At 42.2% G+C, this 15,873-nt stretch overlaps 1 protein-coding gene across 5 annotated transcripts in view; it reads right to left on the bottom strand.

The window, feature by feature from the left end:
* Positions 1-15,873, bottom strand: part of LOC114150370 (rho GTPase-activating protein 23-like) — a 108,983-nt gene that overhangs the window by 35,399 nt on the left and 57,711 nt on the right. For 4 of the 5 annotated variants that reach the window (XM_028026739.1, XM_028026738.1, XM_028026735.1 and 1 more), the window contains exons 3-7: positions 15,506-15,536; positions 13,908-14,003; positions 11,531-11,609; positions 11,394-11,454; positions 7,274-8,666 (exon numbers count right to left, since the gene is read on the bottom strand). In XM_028026739.1, coding sequence (XP_027882540.1) covers positions 7,274-8,666; positions 11,394-11,454; positions 11,531-11,609; positions 13,908-14,003; positions 15,506-15,536 — 1,660 coding nt within the window. The remainder of the gene's footprint in view (positions 1-7,273; positions 8,667-11,393; positions 11,455-11,530; positions 11,610-13,907; positions 14,004-15,505; positions 15,537-15,873) is intronic. The other variant, XM_028026736.1, reaches the window with a different exon arrangement.

Below are 15,873 nucleotides of genomic sequence, written 5' to 3' on the forward strand. Positions count from 1 at the left end.
CTTTACGTAGTAAACTACCTAGTAGCCTGCGCAGCATCGATTTCTGATTTGAAGGGTACTAAAATGTACCAAAATATGAATTTTGTAAACAGATATATGTGTAGAATGTAAAATACAAGCTGTTCTGACTGAAGAGACCAAAATGAGCAACAGCAACACTACCATTATTATTTAAACAGGCAACACCTGTTTAAATAATATTCATATTGAAGTATCTCATGTTCAGAAGCCAGAGGACTCCTAATTCTGGCCACCTTTGCAATTTGGCATCTGGTTTATATCTAGTCCATCTATTACGTTTAAAGTTTTATTTCAAAACTAACCAAGTTTCCTTTACTGACTGTTTTTAAATATGGCATTTGTTCCGTATGTCTGCTTATTATTTGTTTTCTAAAATAGTCATTGGGTACATTTTTTGACATCCTTACACTATACCTGTGATATAATATCCTCTTGTGTTTCTCTATGTGGTGATAGACAAAATATTAACAGTTAAGGGATATAATCTCAATGATCTTTGCTCTGTAACATTCAGTCAAATGTATTAGAATGTTTACTAATACATCAATTGATTCTTTTTTATGAGTAGATGCAATGAAATCCTATGCAGAAAACACTGTGCATATTGCACATTAATATGCAATTCTAAAAATAGGGTGAAGTTTATATGTTCCTCTCAGTGCTTTTGTATAAGGGGAATTTACCCTTCAGATTCTTTTTGATGGATTTGAGATTGAACAAGAAAGTTTTAATTAATGTACCTGATGCATTTTCTTGCATAACCATTAATAAGTAGTTAATAAGTCAAGAGTAAATGATCCAACTTTTATAAGTCTTATAAAAGATGTATCTGCTTTCTGATACTAGCCATGCACAAGACACATTATCCATATTCATTCTCTGGATTACTATAAATAAATGACTAACTAAATAAATGACAAGATGGCGCGCGTGTAGACGCTGCGGCTCGGAGCTCCCGTGTTTTCGTTTTTTTTAGCTTGTTTTTATTGATGTCTTCGCTCAACACACTAGTGGAAGCCGTTACAACTTACAGCAGATTAGAACTGTGGGACATAGGAACACAGTTTGGACTTCACACACCCACCAAGCTGGACTTTATTCCTCCAGAGCTGCTACGAACACCTGGGACTATGATCATTCCCCCCATGCTGCCAAGGCGACGGAGGAGGCAGCGCAAACAAAAGAGGGGTAAGAGAGCCGGCGTGCGTGCTAGGCTACAAGCTAGCCCTCATAAACCGGCCCTCCCCAGCCTCTTCCTCGCCAATGCCAGGTCCCTCGTCAACAAAATCGACGTGATGCGACTCCGGATTACTTCTCGCCGGATGGACAGCTGTGTGACTGTTGTCACAGAGACCTGGCTGGAGGATAACATCCCGGACGCAGCGGTGGAGATAACGGGGCGCGCTCTGTTCCGGGCGGATCGGACTGCAGCTTCGGGTAAGGGCAGAGGCGGAGGTTTGGCATTGTATGTACACAATGCCTGGTGTACAGCCACACACTCTGTCGGAACATTCTGCTCTCCTGACTTGGAATATCTGGCGGTGAAATGCAGACCCTTCAAGTTGGTGAGAGAACTCTCGTCCATTGTGATCGTGGCTGTCTACATACCACCGAGGGCTAATGCTAAGCTAGCATTAGAGGAGCTGTACTGCCTGATCAGCGTGCAGATGAACTCCAACCCGGAGGTGGCCGTGATTGTGGCGGGGGACTTTAATCACGTGGAACCGAAGGCTGTGTTTCCCAAATTCCACAAATCCATAAACTTTCCCACCAGAGACAATAACATTTTGGACCAGGTCTACTGCAATATCCCCGGAGCCTACAAGGCTGTAGCAGCTCCACATCTGGGCATGTCTGACCACATCTCAGTGGAGCTGATTCCTGTCTACAAGCCTCTGGCCTGCAGAACTAAGCCGACCACCAGAATAGTTCAGGTCTGGACTGAGGAGGCCTCCTCTGCACTTCAGGACTGCTTTGAGCATACAGACTGGAGTGTGTTCAGGGACGGCGCAGACTTGGAGGAATACTCATCGTCCGTTCTGTCCTATGTTCAGTTCTGCACTGACGCTGTGCTCCCTGTTAAGACCATAAAAGTGTTTCCAAACCAGAAACCATGGCTGGACAGCACAGTACGGGCACTGCTGAAAGCCCGGGATGCTGCCTACAGGTCTGGAGACGGGTTGGCTTATAGCAGGGCCCGGTCGGAACTGAAAAAAGGTATTAAGCAGGCCAAGCTCCAGTACAAACAGCAGATTGAGGAACATTTCATCAACAACAACCCCCGAAGCATGTGGAGAGGCATTAGAACCATGACGGACTACAAACACAGCACTAAGCTGACCAGCCGCGACCCCACCCTGCCTGACACCTTAAACAGTTTCTTTGCCCGCTTTGACACGGCGGGCAGCAGAGAAGCCGTACATCTACCCCAACTGGAAGAGCAGCACCAGCCCCTCGTCTTACAGAAGCATCAGGTGACGTCCACCCTGAGGAGGATCAACACCCACAACGCTCCAGGACCGGACAAGGTGTCAGGCCAGACGCTGAAAACCTGCGCCGACCAGCTGGCAGGAGTGTTTCTGGACATTTTCAATCTGTCCCTGCAGCTCGCCACGGTTCCTGAGTGTCTCAAGTCTTCCACCATCATCCCTGTACCGAAGAAGAGGTCCATCACCAGCCTGAACGATTACCGGCCCGTCGCTCTGACCCCGGTGATCATGAAGTGCTTTGAGAGGATTCTTCTGAGGTACATCAGAGACTTCATCCCCACAAACCTGGACAGCCTTCAGTTCGCCTACAGAGCGAACCGGTCAACAGAGGATGCTGTCTCCATCACTCTGCACACAGCCCTGACCCATCTGCAGCATCCCAACACCTACGTCAGGATGCTATTTGTAGACTTCAGCTCAGCATTTAATACCGTCATCCCAGACAAGCTGGTGCTGAAGCTACTCGAGGTGGGGCTGCCCGCTTCACTGTGCCACTGGATCAGAGACTTCCTCACCAACAGGCCTCAGGTGGTGAGAATAAGTGGCTCAACATCGTCCCCACTGGTCCTCAACACAGGCACGCTGCAGGGCTGTGTGCTCAGCCCAGCTCTCTTCACCCTGTTTACACACGACTGCGTGGCCATCCACCCCACCAACACAGTCGTGAAGTTCGCGGACGACACAACAGTAGTGGGTCTCATTTCAGACAACAACGAGACCCACTACAGAGAGGAGATTCTGCAGCTCACTCAGTGGTGTTCAGCCAACAACTTGGTGCTGAACACAGGGAAGACCAAGGAGGTCATTGTGGATTACAGAAGGTCCAGGAGGACGGCTCACACTCCCCTTCTCATAGATGGAGAAGTGGTGGAACGTGTGGACAACATCAAGTTCCTGGGCCTCCACATCACTTCTGACCTCTCCTGGAACACAAACACCTCCCACCTGGTGAAGAAAGCACAACAAAGGCTCTTCTTCCTCAGGAAACTGAGACGGGCTGGACTTTCCTCACGGCTGCTCGTGAACTTTTACAGGGCGATGATCGAGAGCATCCTCTGCCTCAACATGACTGTGTGGTATGGTAGCTGCACAGCATTGGAGAGGAAACAACTGACACGGGTGGTGAGAACAGCACAAGGCATTGTGGGATGCCCCCTCCCAGACCTGGACTCCATTTACATAGGCCGGGTTAAGAAGAGAGCTGGATCCATAGCGATGGATTCCAGCCACCCGGGCCACAGACTGTTTGTGCCGCTGCCATCAGGCAAGCGGTACAGGAATATACGGACTACAACAAATAGACTGAGAAACAGTTTCTTCCCCACAGCCGTCAGAGCCATTTCTCCCTGCCGCCCCCCCCTCCCACACATATCATAACCTCGCAGTCACACATACATATCCCCCACCCCCACACAGCCATATTGTTCTGCACTTTGCACTGTCACATCATCTGTACTTTGCCTTAATTGGACCTGCTGCTACTTCTTTGGTGTGGTTGAGTGCCTTTAGTTAATTTAGTTGTATATATTGTTATTATTATTATTGTGTGTTTGCTTATTTATACTGTATATATTTGACCTTTTGCACGGGAGCTGCAATGGAAATTTCGTTGAATTCTGTTCAATGACAATAAATGCTATCTATCTATCTACTATCAGATTCATATTGTGATATTTTGAAAGAACAATTAAAACACTAATTTATATAAGTGTATTGAAGTGTTATCAGAAGTCTGATCGGTGAGGTGTTTTTTGATGTGGGGATGAATGGGATCATCTGTACTAGAAACCTGATTGTGTTTTATTCTGCTAACCCGAAGTTAATAACAGGATGACATTTCTTTAGAGGGTCAGTGGGACTCACTGAAGTCCTGAGAGCGAAGTCGGACAGGGGGGAGACGGAGGACGGGGCCACAGAGGTGAAGGTGACCCCAGTCCCGCTGGACACAACAGAGTCAGCCAACACACTGGGACCAAGCCTGCTGGCTTGGTGGTCAACACTGGGACTGACAGGATAATCTGGAAGGCCATCATTACAGGTGAACAACATGGCGTCACAGAAGAACAATCACACACAGAACACACGGACTCAGAAAACACACATGTGGGTTTTGGTTCATTTCTATGAAGGCAAGCTTCTACCGAAGCAGAAATCATCCCTAAAAGTTAAGCATAGCTTCAGAACAGGAAGACTTTCAAAGTGAATAAACAGTAAGCCTTGTGTTGGGTCATTCTGTGTGTCATTAGTTATTTCTGTGTTTTCTTCTTCAGTTTGCTTCAGTTTCTGATCCATCTCACAGGAAACCCATTTCTTTGTGTCTCAGTAAAAGCGGCCGTCTGCCACGAGCAACTGGGGTTTGACAAGACAGAGACATGCAAAAAGCAGAGGTTGTTGTCAGCAGTTTCTTATTTGTACTAGATTTGTACAAAGAAACACTTATTTGTGTTAGGAGGTGCATTAACCTGCTAACATGTTAAGATCATGAACTATTTAAACAACTGTTAGAAACTGAGCATTTTTTTATTGCCTGATGACAGAATCAGTTGGTAGCAGAGAGAAACTGATGATGCTGCATATCCTGTTTGTTTGTCAAGATGGCTGCATCTTGACACCTACTTAGATTTAAACGGTCACCTTCCGTTGTTTAGTTTTCTGGTGTGAGCAGCATGATAGTTCACTCAGTCATTCCTCCTTCTTTAAAGCTACAGCTTCAGTTAAGACAGCAAAGCAAACAAACAAACAAAAACAGGAAGAGCAGAAACTCTTCCTGCCTCCACAGACGTTCTGTTTCTAACAACGTTCACTGTGTGGGCCTCTACCTCTGTAGGTGCTGATTTTTTAGTGCACATGCACAACACATGGTAAGATTCAAGGATATTATGCAATTGGTATAGCATAGGTAAAAGGGAATGGAATAATTATGCAGTTCTGTGAAAAAATATTTACTCTTATACATATTTTTTTGTTTTTGATTTGTGTTAAAGTTAAATCTTTCCGATAAGTAAAGACATTTTAGTATTTAACAAAATAACCTGAGTAAATACAGAGTGTAGTTTGTACATTTTATTTAGAAAGGAAAACTTAAATATTCAAAACACTCTGGGCAGTTGGGAAAGGGAAATGTTTTATAGTTAAATTGTGAACAAGTTTGATAACCATATTGTTTGAAAAGCTGAAAGTAATTTCACACACTGCTACCAGACATGTAAAAGGAGAACAATAAAAAATATATTAAATACAAGATGTTTGACAAAAAGAAGGATCCCAAAAAGTAACACATCATCCGCAAATCTAAAGAAATATAAGAACTGACAAGAAAAGCTGACAAATATCAGTCTGAAACGATTTTGCAAAGCCTATGCTATGGCTTTGGGACTCAAATGAAAACAGTAACAACAATTGTCTATAGAAATAGAATAGAATAGAGAACAGAATCTACTTTATTGATCCCCAAGGGGAAATTGCTTATTTGCTGACAAGCTACTCCATCTAAGGCAGGGGTGCCCAAAGTCGGTCCTCGGGGGCCGGCGTCCTGCATGTTTTAGTTCTCTCCCTGGTTTAACACACCTGGATCAAATGATGGCTCCTTAGAAGGTCTAAGAAGAACATTGACATGCTGAAAAGGTTGTTGGTACTATCAGGGAGAGAACTAATAAATGCAGGATGCCGGCCCTCGAGGACTGACTTTGGGCACCCCTGATCTAAGGTGTTAAATATTAATAGAAAGAAAGACAACATGGAACAGCGGTGAACCTTCCCAACCAAGATTACTCCAAGAACAAACTGACTAGAAACCAAATCAATATGGTATCATGGTATCCATGGTAGTACTCCTTTACATTATGTCCAGGTTGGTTTTCATAGCTTTTCTACTTAAAGTTTTTTCAAACTGTTTTATTTTTCCTGAGAGTATAATATGAGACTCATAATCTGTGAAAAAAAACATTTACTCCTCTGCCTCCTCCCTGTAGTCGAACTGCCACTGGCAAAAATTCACTGCTCAGTCACAGACAACAAATCAGAGCCAGGAATAAGGCCTTAATGCTGTCAATCACCCTTGTTTATGTGTTGCCCACTCCCTTCCCTTTGCTCTCTGCTTCACTACATGTCCTTCTCCACAACGGAGCCTACCATGAATGCTCAGACTAATTAACATGGCCCCCCATGATGGTGGATAAACAGTTTTGCTGTAACTGAATTATTTCTCTGCACAGTAAACAAGAGTGTGACAGACCATGCTAATGCTCTCCTCCTGGCTCTGACTGGTTGTTTCTGACCAAGCTGAGTATTTTTGCAGGCAGCAGTAGGACCACAGAGGAGACAGATTATCTGTCTCATGCTGTATATAAAGATATGACAGTGTTAGTAACCATAAAAAATATATTTTCATAAAAGTTGCAGCTTCAATAAATTATTGGATTTAAAGAAATTAGCTTACTTTACTCAGGTTATTTTTGTCTGGTATTAACATTTGTTTGTTGATCTGAAACATTTAAGGCTCCCTAAAAAGCTGAAAAAGAATGTGGAGGTTACATATTTACAGAACTGTAATTAGGGTGAAAAATAATAAAGAGTTCTTCAGCAACAAACAGCATTTCTGCTGTTGAAGACTGATGATGCCACAAGACAATACAGTACATAAACCTGACCAGAGATACTATGTACTATACAGACCAAAAGTATGATCTGGGACATTTTGAAGATTCTTCTGCATGTATTATGGAAAGCTGTGTGTTGCTTGCGACAGAGAAAAACTTACTAACCTATGAAGGGAATGGAGGAGAGGGAATTAAAGGCATGGGCAAGGCTACTATTAACGCTGCGGCTGGACCCAGTTTCTTGAGGGACAGGAATTGTTCTGGCTGCAGGGATCCAACCAGATGCTTCCGGTGATACGGTGGGAGTGGAGTTAGCCTGAAAGGGTGTCTGACAGGTAAACAGGGGCCTTTGCCTCAGGACCACCTCTTGAACTGGGGAAACAGAGGAGATGACCTCTCTGTCATCTCTTAGCTGCTTCGTCTTCTCCTCTAAAGTCCGGGGTGCAGGAGTAGACTGGAGACGGGAAAAGGCACTCTCTCTTCTGGTGCCAGACCCCCAGTTGAGGTGAGGGCCACTGTAAGCAGGCTCTCTGAAAGAGTGGGCCTGCTGGAGGAGATGGCCCTCTTTGTGGTAAAATGAGGGGCTGTAGCTTCTGTAGTCCACCACTTCCTCCAGCCATCTTGTTTGGGGCTCCGCCACCTGCTGAGCTGACTGCATGTGGCCAAGTGGCATGGTGGGGGAAGCCAACACTGTAGTTTTATGTTCATGTCCTTCTGGAGCCTTCTGCTTCTTCTGTTCTCTTTTACATGTCATGTGGGAATTTGGTGAAGTCTGTTCATAATGTTGTGAGACCAGAGCCGAGGCCTCTGCCAGTGTTTCCACGGAGCGCCCATAATTGTGCTCATATTCAGCATAGGCTGCCAACAGACTCTCTGAGCATGAGTTGCTAGCAGTACCCAATCCAGCGTCGCAGTCTCCTTGCCAGTAGGAGTCATGCACAGCACCTGCTGCTCGCTGATGATGAAGGAAAGTTTCTCTTCTGTGGTGTTCTGCAAAGGTCGTAGGGCTGGGTATAAATCTGGGCCTGGGTGCCGAACCCAGGTGCGGTTCGGCTAGATAGTCCTGAGATACACTTAAATGTTGGGGGGAAATGTGTTCTGCTGTCTCTGCTTGGCTGTAGTACCAGTCTGACAGAGCCTGGTGGTAGAGTGCATCGCTGTGAGCACGTGAAGAGGCCTGCAGTCTGCTCCTTCGAGGTGGAGGCAGCGTTGCAGAGGTGATGGCAGCATTATGGTTAGCAAAATGGAAGTCAAATGCATTCAGGCTTGCATAATTGCAGTCCTGGTGTTGCCATGGTGGAGCAAAATGTCTGCTGGAATCCTCTGGAGCTTGTGGTTGGCCAGAGGTGGAGGTAGAGGTAGCAGGGGCTTGGTTCTCCAGTGGTGAGACGGCACTTCTGCCATTGTGTGGCCAGTTGTCCAGAGGGTTGGAAGTGGGATGCTGCATGGTGGAGCTCACACCAGAGGCCAGGGAGCAGAGATGCAGAGGTTCTGGAAGGTTCTGGGTCTCACCTGAGTACGGTTTAACACCTTTGGAGTTGACATTCTGGGAGTACACCTGAGGAGGTGTAAGGAAAAGGATACAATGAAAACCATAAACAACAAGCATATTTCCTTTTTATTTCCTTTTGATTAAATATTCTTGTTGAACCAAAACTGGCTAAGCTCTTGTGGCCCCAACATACTTCATCTGAATGTCCAAATTGGCTTTCATTGATGCCGACTTGTGATGAAAATTGATCAAGCAAAATGCTCTCTGTGAGCATTCTGTTCACAGAGAGCCATTTGCCTGCCAAACTCAACACCAGGCACGGGTCGATCTACAACAGAGTGCAAAGTGTTGTCGGATTGGTCAGAAGTTTGTTGCCGTGTTTTATACAGAAATGCAATGGGGACAGCAATGTTTATATTTCTCTTCAGTCTGCTTCCACTATCTGGTTTATGATTTTGAGGAACGTTTATCCTAAATGTATATCAGGAATTATGTACATTTGTACGATTCTTCACCAATTACCTGAAAAAAACTGTTAAATGGCTACAAACTCCTGGATGGAAAATGTAACGTCATGAAGGAGGCTGTCTGCAGAAATGTCTGGAGCTCTCAGTAGCTGTTTTTTAAAAGCAAAACAGAGGATGCTGGGCATGGGCGTAGGTTTGGGTATGGACGGTCGTGACATGTCACAACCAATATTCAAGGGATATAAAATAGTCCCGACCAATTTTTGCCATATTAATAAAAAAAAAACAACATATGTATTTTTTAACAAAAACAAAATAAATAAACGAAAATCTACATTGATTAGTTTAATATTTCAATATACTACGCAGTGGTAGCATTCATTTTAAAATTCGCTGTTCTGAACTATGACGACCCATGCCGCTATTGGCTCACAGAACGTGGATCTATGTTCTTTGATTAGCTGCAACAGGCGGCGGCCAGCTGGCCACACGCGGAACGGAAGCTTGGTCCACGGTGCTGAAAGTGAACGCATCTCCTTCTGAGTTTGACATTTATTATGAGTCTCCGAGACCATGTCGCCACCAAAAAAGAAAAGGACGACAGACATTAGAAGTTATTTCACTACCTCGGTGTAAGTACAGTGAGTGGACCCATAAGTTAGATATCTATCACGCAACGCATTTGTTGTAAAGTCCGGTGTTTAGTAAGGTCAGCACTAAATGTGAGGTAGAATAGGTCTGTTAATTTTAATTATGTAATATTTTTTCACATAGGATGCTCAGACAGCAGAGCAAGGGGCAGAGCAGAACGATGGAGAGGTGGCTGGAGCTTCAGGGCTCCAGGTGAGGTGTTAGTTCATAATATCTCAACAATTGGATCTTTTTCCTGAAGTGCAAGAAGTCATTTTTTGTTGTTATCTGCAATTGTGTTTGTTGTATAATCAGTAGATCCAGAGGATATTTCTTTTGATCTTACTTGTAATGTTTGCTGAATTTTGAAAAGGAAAAAGTAAAGTGTTCTTAAACTGATCTGCTTAGTATGACTGTATCTGGTTGTATACACAAGATGTATGATCAAGTTATGGTTATGGTTGGGGGAGGGGGTTATTAAGCCAATGTTGTGCCCCCCTCACTGGCCAAAAATGGTCGGTGCGTGTGGGTGGGTGGGTGGGGGAGGGTTGGTCAGTAAGTTGTAAGGTCCTACCAAAACTTAGACCAAACCTACGCCCTTGATGCTGGGACTGAGGGGGAATCCCGGAAAGTAGGGGTGTGACATACAGTACAGACCAAAAGTTTGGACACACTTTCTAATTCAATGGGGTTTCTTTATTTTCATGACTATTTATAAGGCAAGAAATCCCACTTATTAAGCTGACAGGGCACACCTATGAAGTGAAAACCATTTCAGGTGACTACCTCTTGAAGCTCATCAAGAAAATGCAGAGTGTGTGTAAAGCAGTAATTATAGCAAAAGGTTGCTACTTTGAAGAAACTAGAATATAAGGGGTATTTTCAGTTGTTTTACACTTTTTTGTTTAGTGCATATTTCCACATGTGTTATTCATAGTTTTGATGCCTTCAGTGTGAATCTACAATGTCAATAGTGATGAAAATAAAGGAAACTCATTGAATTAAAAGGTGTGTCCAAATTTTTGGTCTGTACTGTATCTGTAGGAGGGGCGTCAGGTGAGCTGGGCAGAGTATGAAAGGTGAGAGCGAATACAAATCTCCTGAAACCATGTGACCGCGCATCAACTGTTTGGCTTCGGATGAAGTGCATGGGAATGTTTACCTCCCCAACTACCATCCATAAGACTGAACCCATTACTCTATTCTTTATATTTTTAGGCAAAATGTCACATAGAAGAAATGGGGCTTATCTTTTTTTATCCTTGAGGGTATTAATTCTGATTTAATATATAAACTGTAAAATGTGTTGTCTGCTTAATGTTAAAGTGAAGGAATTATTATAATTTTGATTATCGGCAGTCTTTATTTACAGATTTCTGATAAGATAATCCTTTATTAGTCCCACAAGTGGAAAAATTAAGTTGTCACGACAGGAAGTGGACAGTGCAAAATAATAGCCACAGAAATGAATAAAGATAGAATAAAAACTGCACAGTGTAGGAAAAAAATCTATAAAAGGCATTCTTGTGTATTGATGTCACTTTTACCCCTCTTTATCCAAACAGCTATGTCGATAAACACACACTGACTATCGTTGAATGAATCGAGTTGCTCCTTCAGCTCTGCTAACTGATGGCTTCACACATTCAGAGGGTGGAAAGAAAATCAAGGCAGAAAATAGAAAGGCAATACTCACACTTACCAACTGCAACACATCCTCATTTTTTGGCATAATAGTGAGCTCCAAAAGGTTCTCACTGAATGAAAACATGAAAAACAGCAATTAGATTGGAAATGAGAACACACATCAAAACCTTAACACGAGATCCACACCTGTTTTGGATGAGTGTGATAACCTGAGAATAGGTTTTCCCCAGAATGCTCTCCCCATTAATCTTCACCAGTCGGTCTCCTGGAGAACCCACAAGCACACACATACAAAGAAGGGTTGAACAGGAATATCTGGTGGAAAAGTGAGAAAACTGAAAATTTGTTACGGTTTCCACATTACTACAGAAACAACACAATAAACTACAAACTGTGGCTTTAGATAGAATATATGACTAATGCTGTTTCCTTGTTTTTCTCATTTGATCATTATACTGTCTATCCTCTCTGTTTGTGAGTCAGGTGAGTTTGCTGGCCAATCAAGAACAGGGATATCATGGACCTTAAACAAAGTACTCGTGCTCTGGCACTGTGTGCAGGTACCAAGTCCTGTTGAAAAATTAAATCTGCATCTCCATAACGTTAGTCAGCAGCAGGAAGCGTGAAGTGCTCTAAAACTTCCTGGTAGATGGCTGCATTGACCGTGGACCTCAGAAAATACAGTGAACCGACACCAGCAGATGACATGGCAGCGCAAACCATCACTGACTGTGGAAACTTTAGACTGGAACTTAAGCAAAGTGGATTCGGGACCTCTCCTCTCTTCCTCCAAACTCTGGGAGCTTGATTTCCAAAGGAAATGCAAAATTTACTTTCATCAAAGAACATAACTTTGAACATAACCACTCAGCACCAGTTCAATCCTATTTGTCTTTAGCCAGGCAAGATGCTTCTGATGTTGTCTCTTGTTCAAGAGTGACTTGACATAAGGAATGCAGCAGCTGAAACCCTTGTCTTTTATATATCTATGTGGTGGTTTTTGAAGCACCTACTCCAGCTGCAGTCCGCTCTTTGTGGATCTCCCTAACATTTTTGAATGGGTTTTGTTTCACAATCCCCTACAGGATGCGGTTATCGTGACTGCTTGTCCATGTTTTTCCTACCACACCTTTTCTTCCCCTTCGCCTCTCGATGAATGTGCTTGAACACAGAACTCTGTGCACAGTCAGCTTCTTTAGTAATGATGTTTGTCTTGCCCTCTTGTGCAAAGTGTCAAAGGTCAACTTTTGGACAATTGTCAGGTCAGTAGTCATCCCCATCATTGTGTAGCCTGCAGAACTGGACTGAGAGACTATTTAAAAGCCTTTGCAGGAGTTTTGAGTTAATTAGCTGATTAGTGTGTGGCACCAGGGGTCTTCAATATTGAAACTTTTCCCAGTATTCTAGTTTTCTGAGATACTGAATTTGGAGTTTTCATTAGTCGTCAGTAATAATCAACACTAAAAAAAACATATGAAACATATCAGTCAACCTCTTTTTCGAGGTTTGAAATGCTGGCCTGTTAGTGTAGGCTTCTGTTGCCTTTGATTACTCATAAAAGACACTCGAAATTCCTTTTTGGAAATTGTAATGAATGAATATAATATGCAAATGTTACTTTTTGAATGGGATTACTGATTTAAATTAACTTTTTCGTGATATTCAAACTTTTTGACCAGCACCTGTACTTTTGTTTAGAAAGTCAATTACTTTTAACCTGTTGATTAAAACCAAGGAAAAACCTCATGCATTTTGAAAAGCATTTCCATTCCTAGGGGGCTCATGATGGGTGCTGGTGCCTGTCTCCAGAGGTCAATGGGCAAGACTTGGGGTCACCCTGGACAGGTCACCAGTCAATCACAGAGCAACACAGACAGACAGGACAAACAACCATGCACACGCACACTGACACCTAAGGAGAACTTAGAAAGACCAATCAACCTATCAGTCATGTTTTGGACTCTGGGAGGAAGCCGGAGTACCCAGAGAGAACCCACACATATGCACAGGGAGAACATACAAACTCCATGCATAAAGATCCCGGGCCGGGATTTGAACCCAGAACCTTTTTGCTGCAAGACAACAGTGCTGTGCAGACTTGAAAGTATAAATTGGAGGTATTCCAATGGAGCTCATTGTCAGATTAAAAGTAGCTTTTTAAAGTAACAATCTTGTTCAGCACTTTGGTCAGTTTTGCTGTTTTTATAGTTCTTATAAATAAAGTTGATTTCCCTTGGCTTTAAGCAGGTATTAAACATTTTTGTTAATCCTTTACGTCTGGATTAAAAAAATGTTTTTCATTAGTCTTAAATAATATTCTAATTTTAAGTTTTTAACTATAAGCAGAAAATCAAAATAACAGAAGTAATAAATAAAGCTTGAAAACATTATGTATGAAACTAATCTATATTAATGTGTTTCATTTACTGAACTGAGTTCCTGAAAAAAGTTTTGTATAATGTTTTTAATCAATCTTAACATTTTATGGATTAACTCTCAGGTTCTTAAATATTCTAGGTTCATTTCAGACTTTAGTTGGAGTGAGTTCATGCATGCATTTTACCAATACACAGTCCAGCTTGTTGAGCAGGGCCATTTTCTTTCACACTTTTCACAAAAATGGTGTCCATTGGCTCCAAACAAGCTTGCTGACTCTCCACTTTAAAGAAACACAGACATGTAATATTTCAGGTCAGAAAACGTTTAACCAAATACACATAGCAAACCCCACATACCAAAGTTAAATTTCGCTCATTAAAATTGAGAAAAGTACATTTTTATGGTTTTTGTAAGACTGAGTAAGGCAGGTTTGTTTTAACATACATCTTTAGATGATCAGGAATAATTATGGAATGTGTAGTACAGTTATAATGAGATAAACAACTAACAATTCACTGTATAATCCTAACATTCTAACATGTAGTCATCTTGATCTCTTTTCTCCAACTTTACTTGAGTCCATTGTGTTTAAAACCTCCACCACCTTCTGAATTTGAACTAGGGGACAATAAAGGTGGCTAATAACAAAAACAAATCATCACACCAAACTCCATTTATGTCTGCTTTATTTGAGTCAAATTTAAAGCTGCTGTCTTCCCAGTAAGGTTTATTTTCACTTAATTTTTATAAATAAATACCAAAACAACTAGACAAACAAATACACCAACATAATATCATAGCAAGGGGCAATTTAGAGAGACTACTGACCCAATATGAATATTTTTAGACTGTGGGAGGAATCCGGAATACACGGAAAAATTCATCCTTACGATGGATGCAAACAAAAGATTTTGATGCTGCAAAGCAACAGAGCTAACAACTTCTTCAATGTGTAGTTTCAGAATAGAAACTGTAGCAGCCCCCCCCAAATGAAAGATTTTGGCTTTACTGATGAACAGCCAGGTTTATTGGAAGTAAACCATAAGTTTCACCGTAAGAGCTGCATGCACAAACACACACAAAAAAAGACAGTGTAAGCTACAAACCACGTTCTTATAACCATAACGTTTGAAAACTAAAAATAATGTTCATCCCTAAAATAACTGATTCAAAAACTATACCCTATTTGATTACAATAAAGCAATTTCACAATTCCAACAAATCAATATTAGAAATATCCTTATTTACAAAATAAACATACCTTGTGCCTCAATCAAGGGGTTTGCTAATGAGATAAATTTTTTCATAACACTGTTGCAACTTGTCTTCCATTCATTCTGTTGCTAAGCTGCTGCTCCACAACATAAAAAACGGAAGCTCTCTCATCAAAATAAAAACATCAAATCAAAAACCGAAAGTCAACCATATACTACACAAAACAAAACAAAATAAAGGCAACAATACAAATAAGGAGCTTAACCTGGGGTTATTTACAGAAACAGATGTACCGTAGTTATTTTGACCTGGAAGTTTATTCACATTAATTTTCTATCATTTACACCCAGGCTGGATTTTAATCAAACCCAGAGAGTGTTGAGGTGGAAAAAGAAACAGTGATTACATAATAATACTAGTTATTAAGAGCTGCATGCACAAAACACAGGCAACAAGTGCCAAAACAAAATAAAGGTTCCGGCGCTTGTTGCCTTAGCTTGTTAGCGCCAAACCTTAATACCAAATAAAGTTGTTGCTGTTTAAGGTAAAAAGACATACAACACTCACCTTTTCCTGGTAAATTTTTATTTTCTTTATCCTGTGGGAAAGTAAAAAAAGAAAGAAAGAAAACTCATTAGGCAGGACGGACACAGAGAGGTGCTACTGAGCTCAGATTTTCCCCCAGTGCTACACATTAGTGGTCTCCCACCCTGGTCCTCAGGGCCCACAGTCCTGCATGGTTTAGATGTTTCCCTACTCCAGCACAACCGATTCAGATGATTGCATTACTTCCTCGGCATGCTTTAAATTGCTAGTTACTCATTCATTCATTTAAGCCAGGTGTGCAGCAGCAGGGGAACACCTACAACATGCAGGGGCAGTGGGGACTTCTGCTCTACACCATGGCTACTGGATGAGACCTGTGTAGCTTCCTG

This window comes from Xiphophorus couchianus, chromosome 9 (assembly GCF_001444195.1).
Source record: "Xiphophorus couchianus chromosome 9, X_couchianus-1.0, whole genome shotgun sequence".
NCBI lineage: Eukaryota > Metazoa > Chordata > Actinopteri > Cyprinodontiformes > Poeciliidae > Xiphophorus > Xiphophorus couchianus.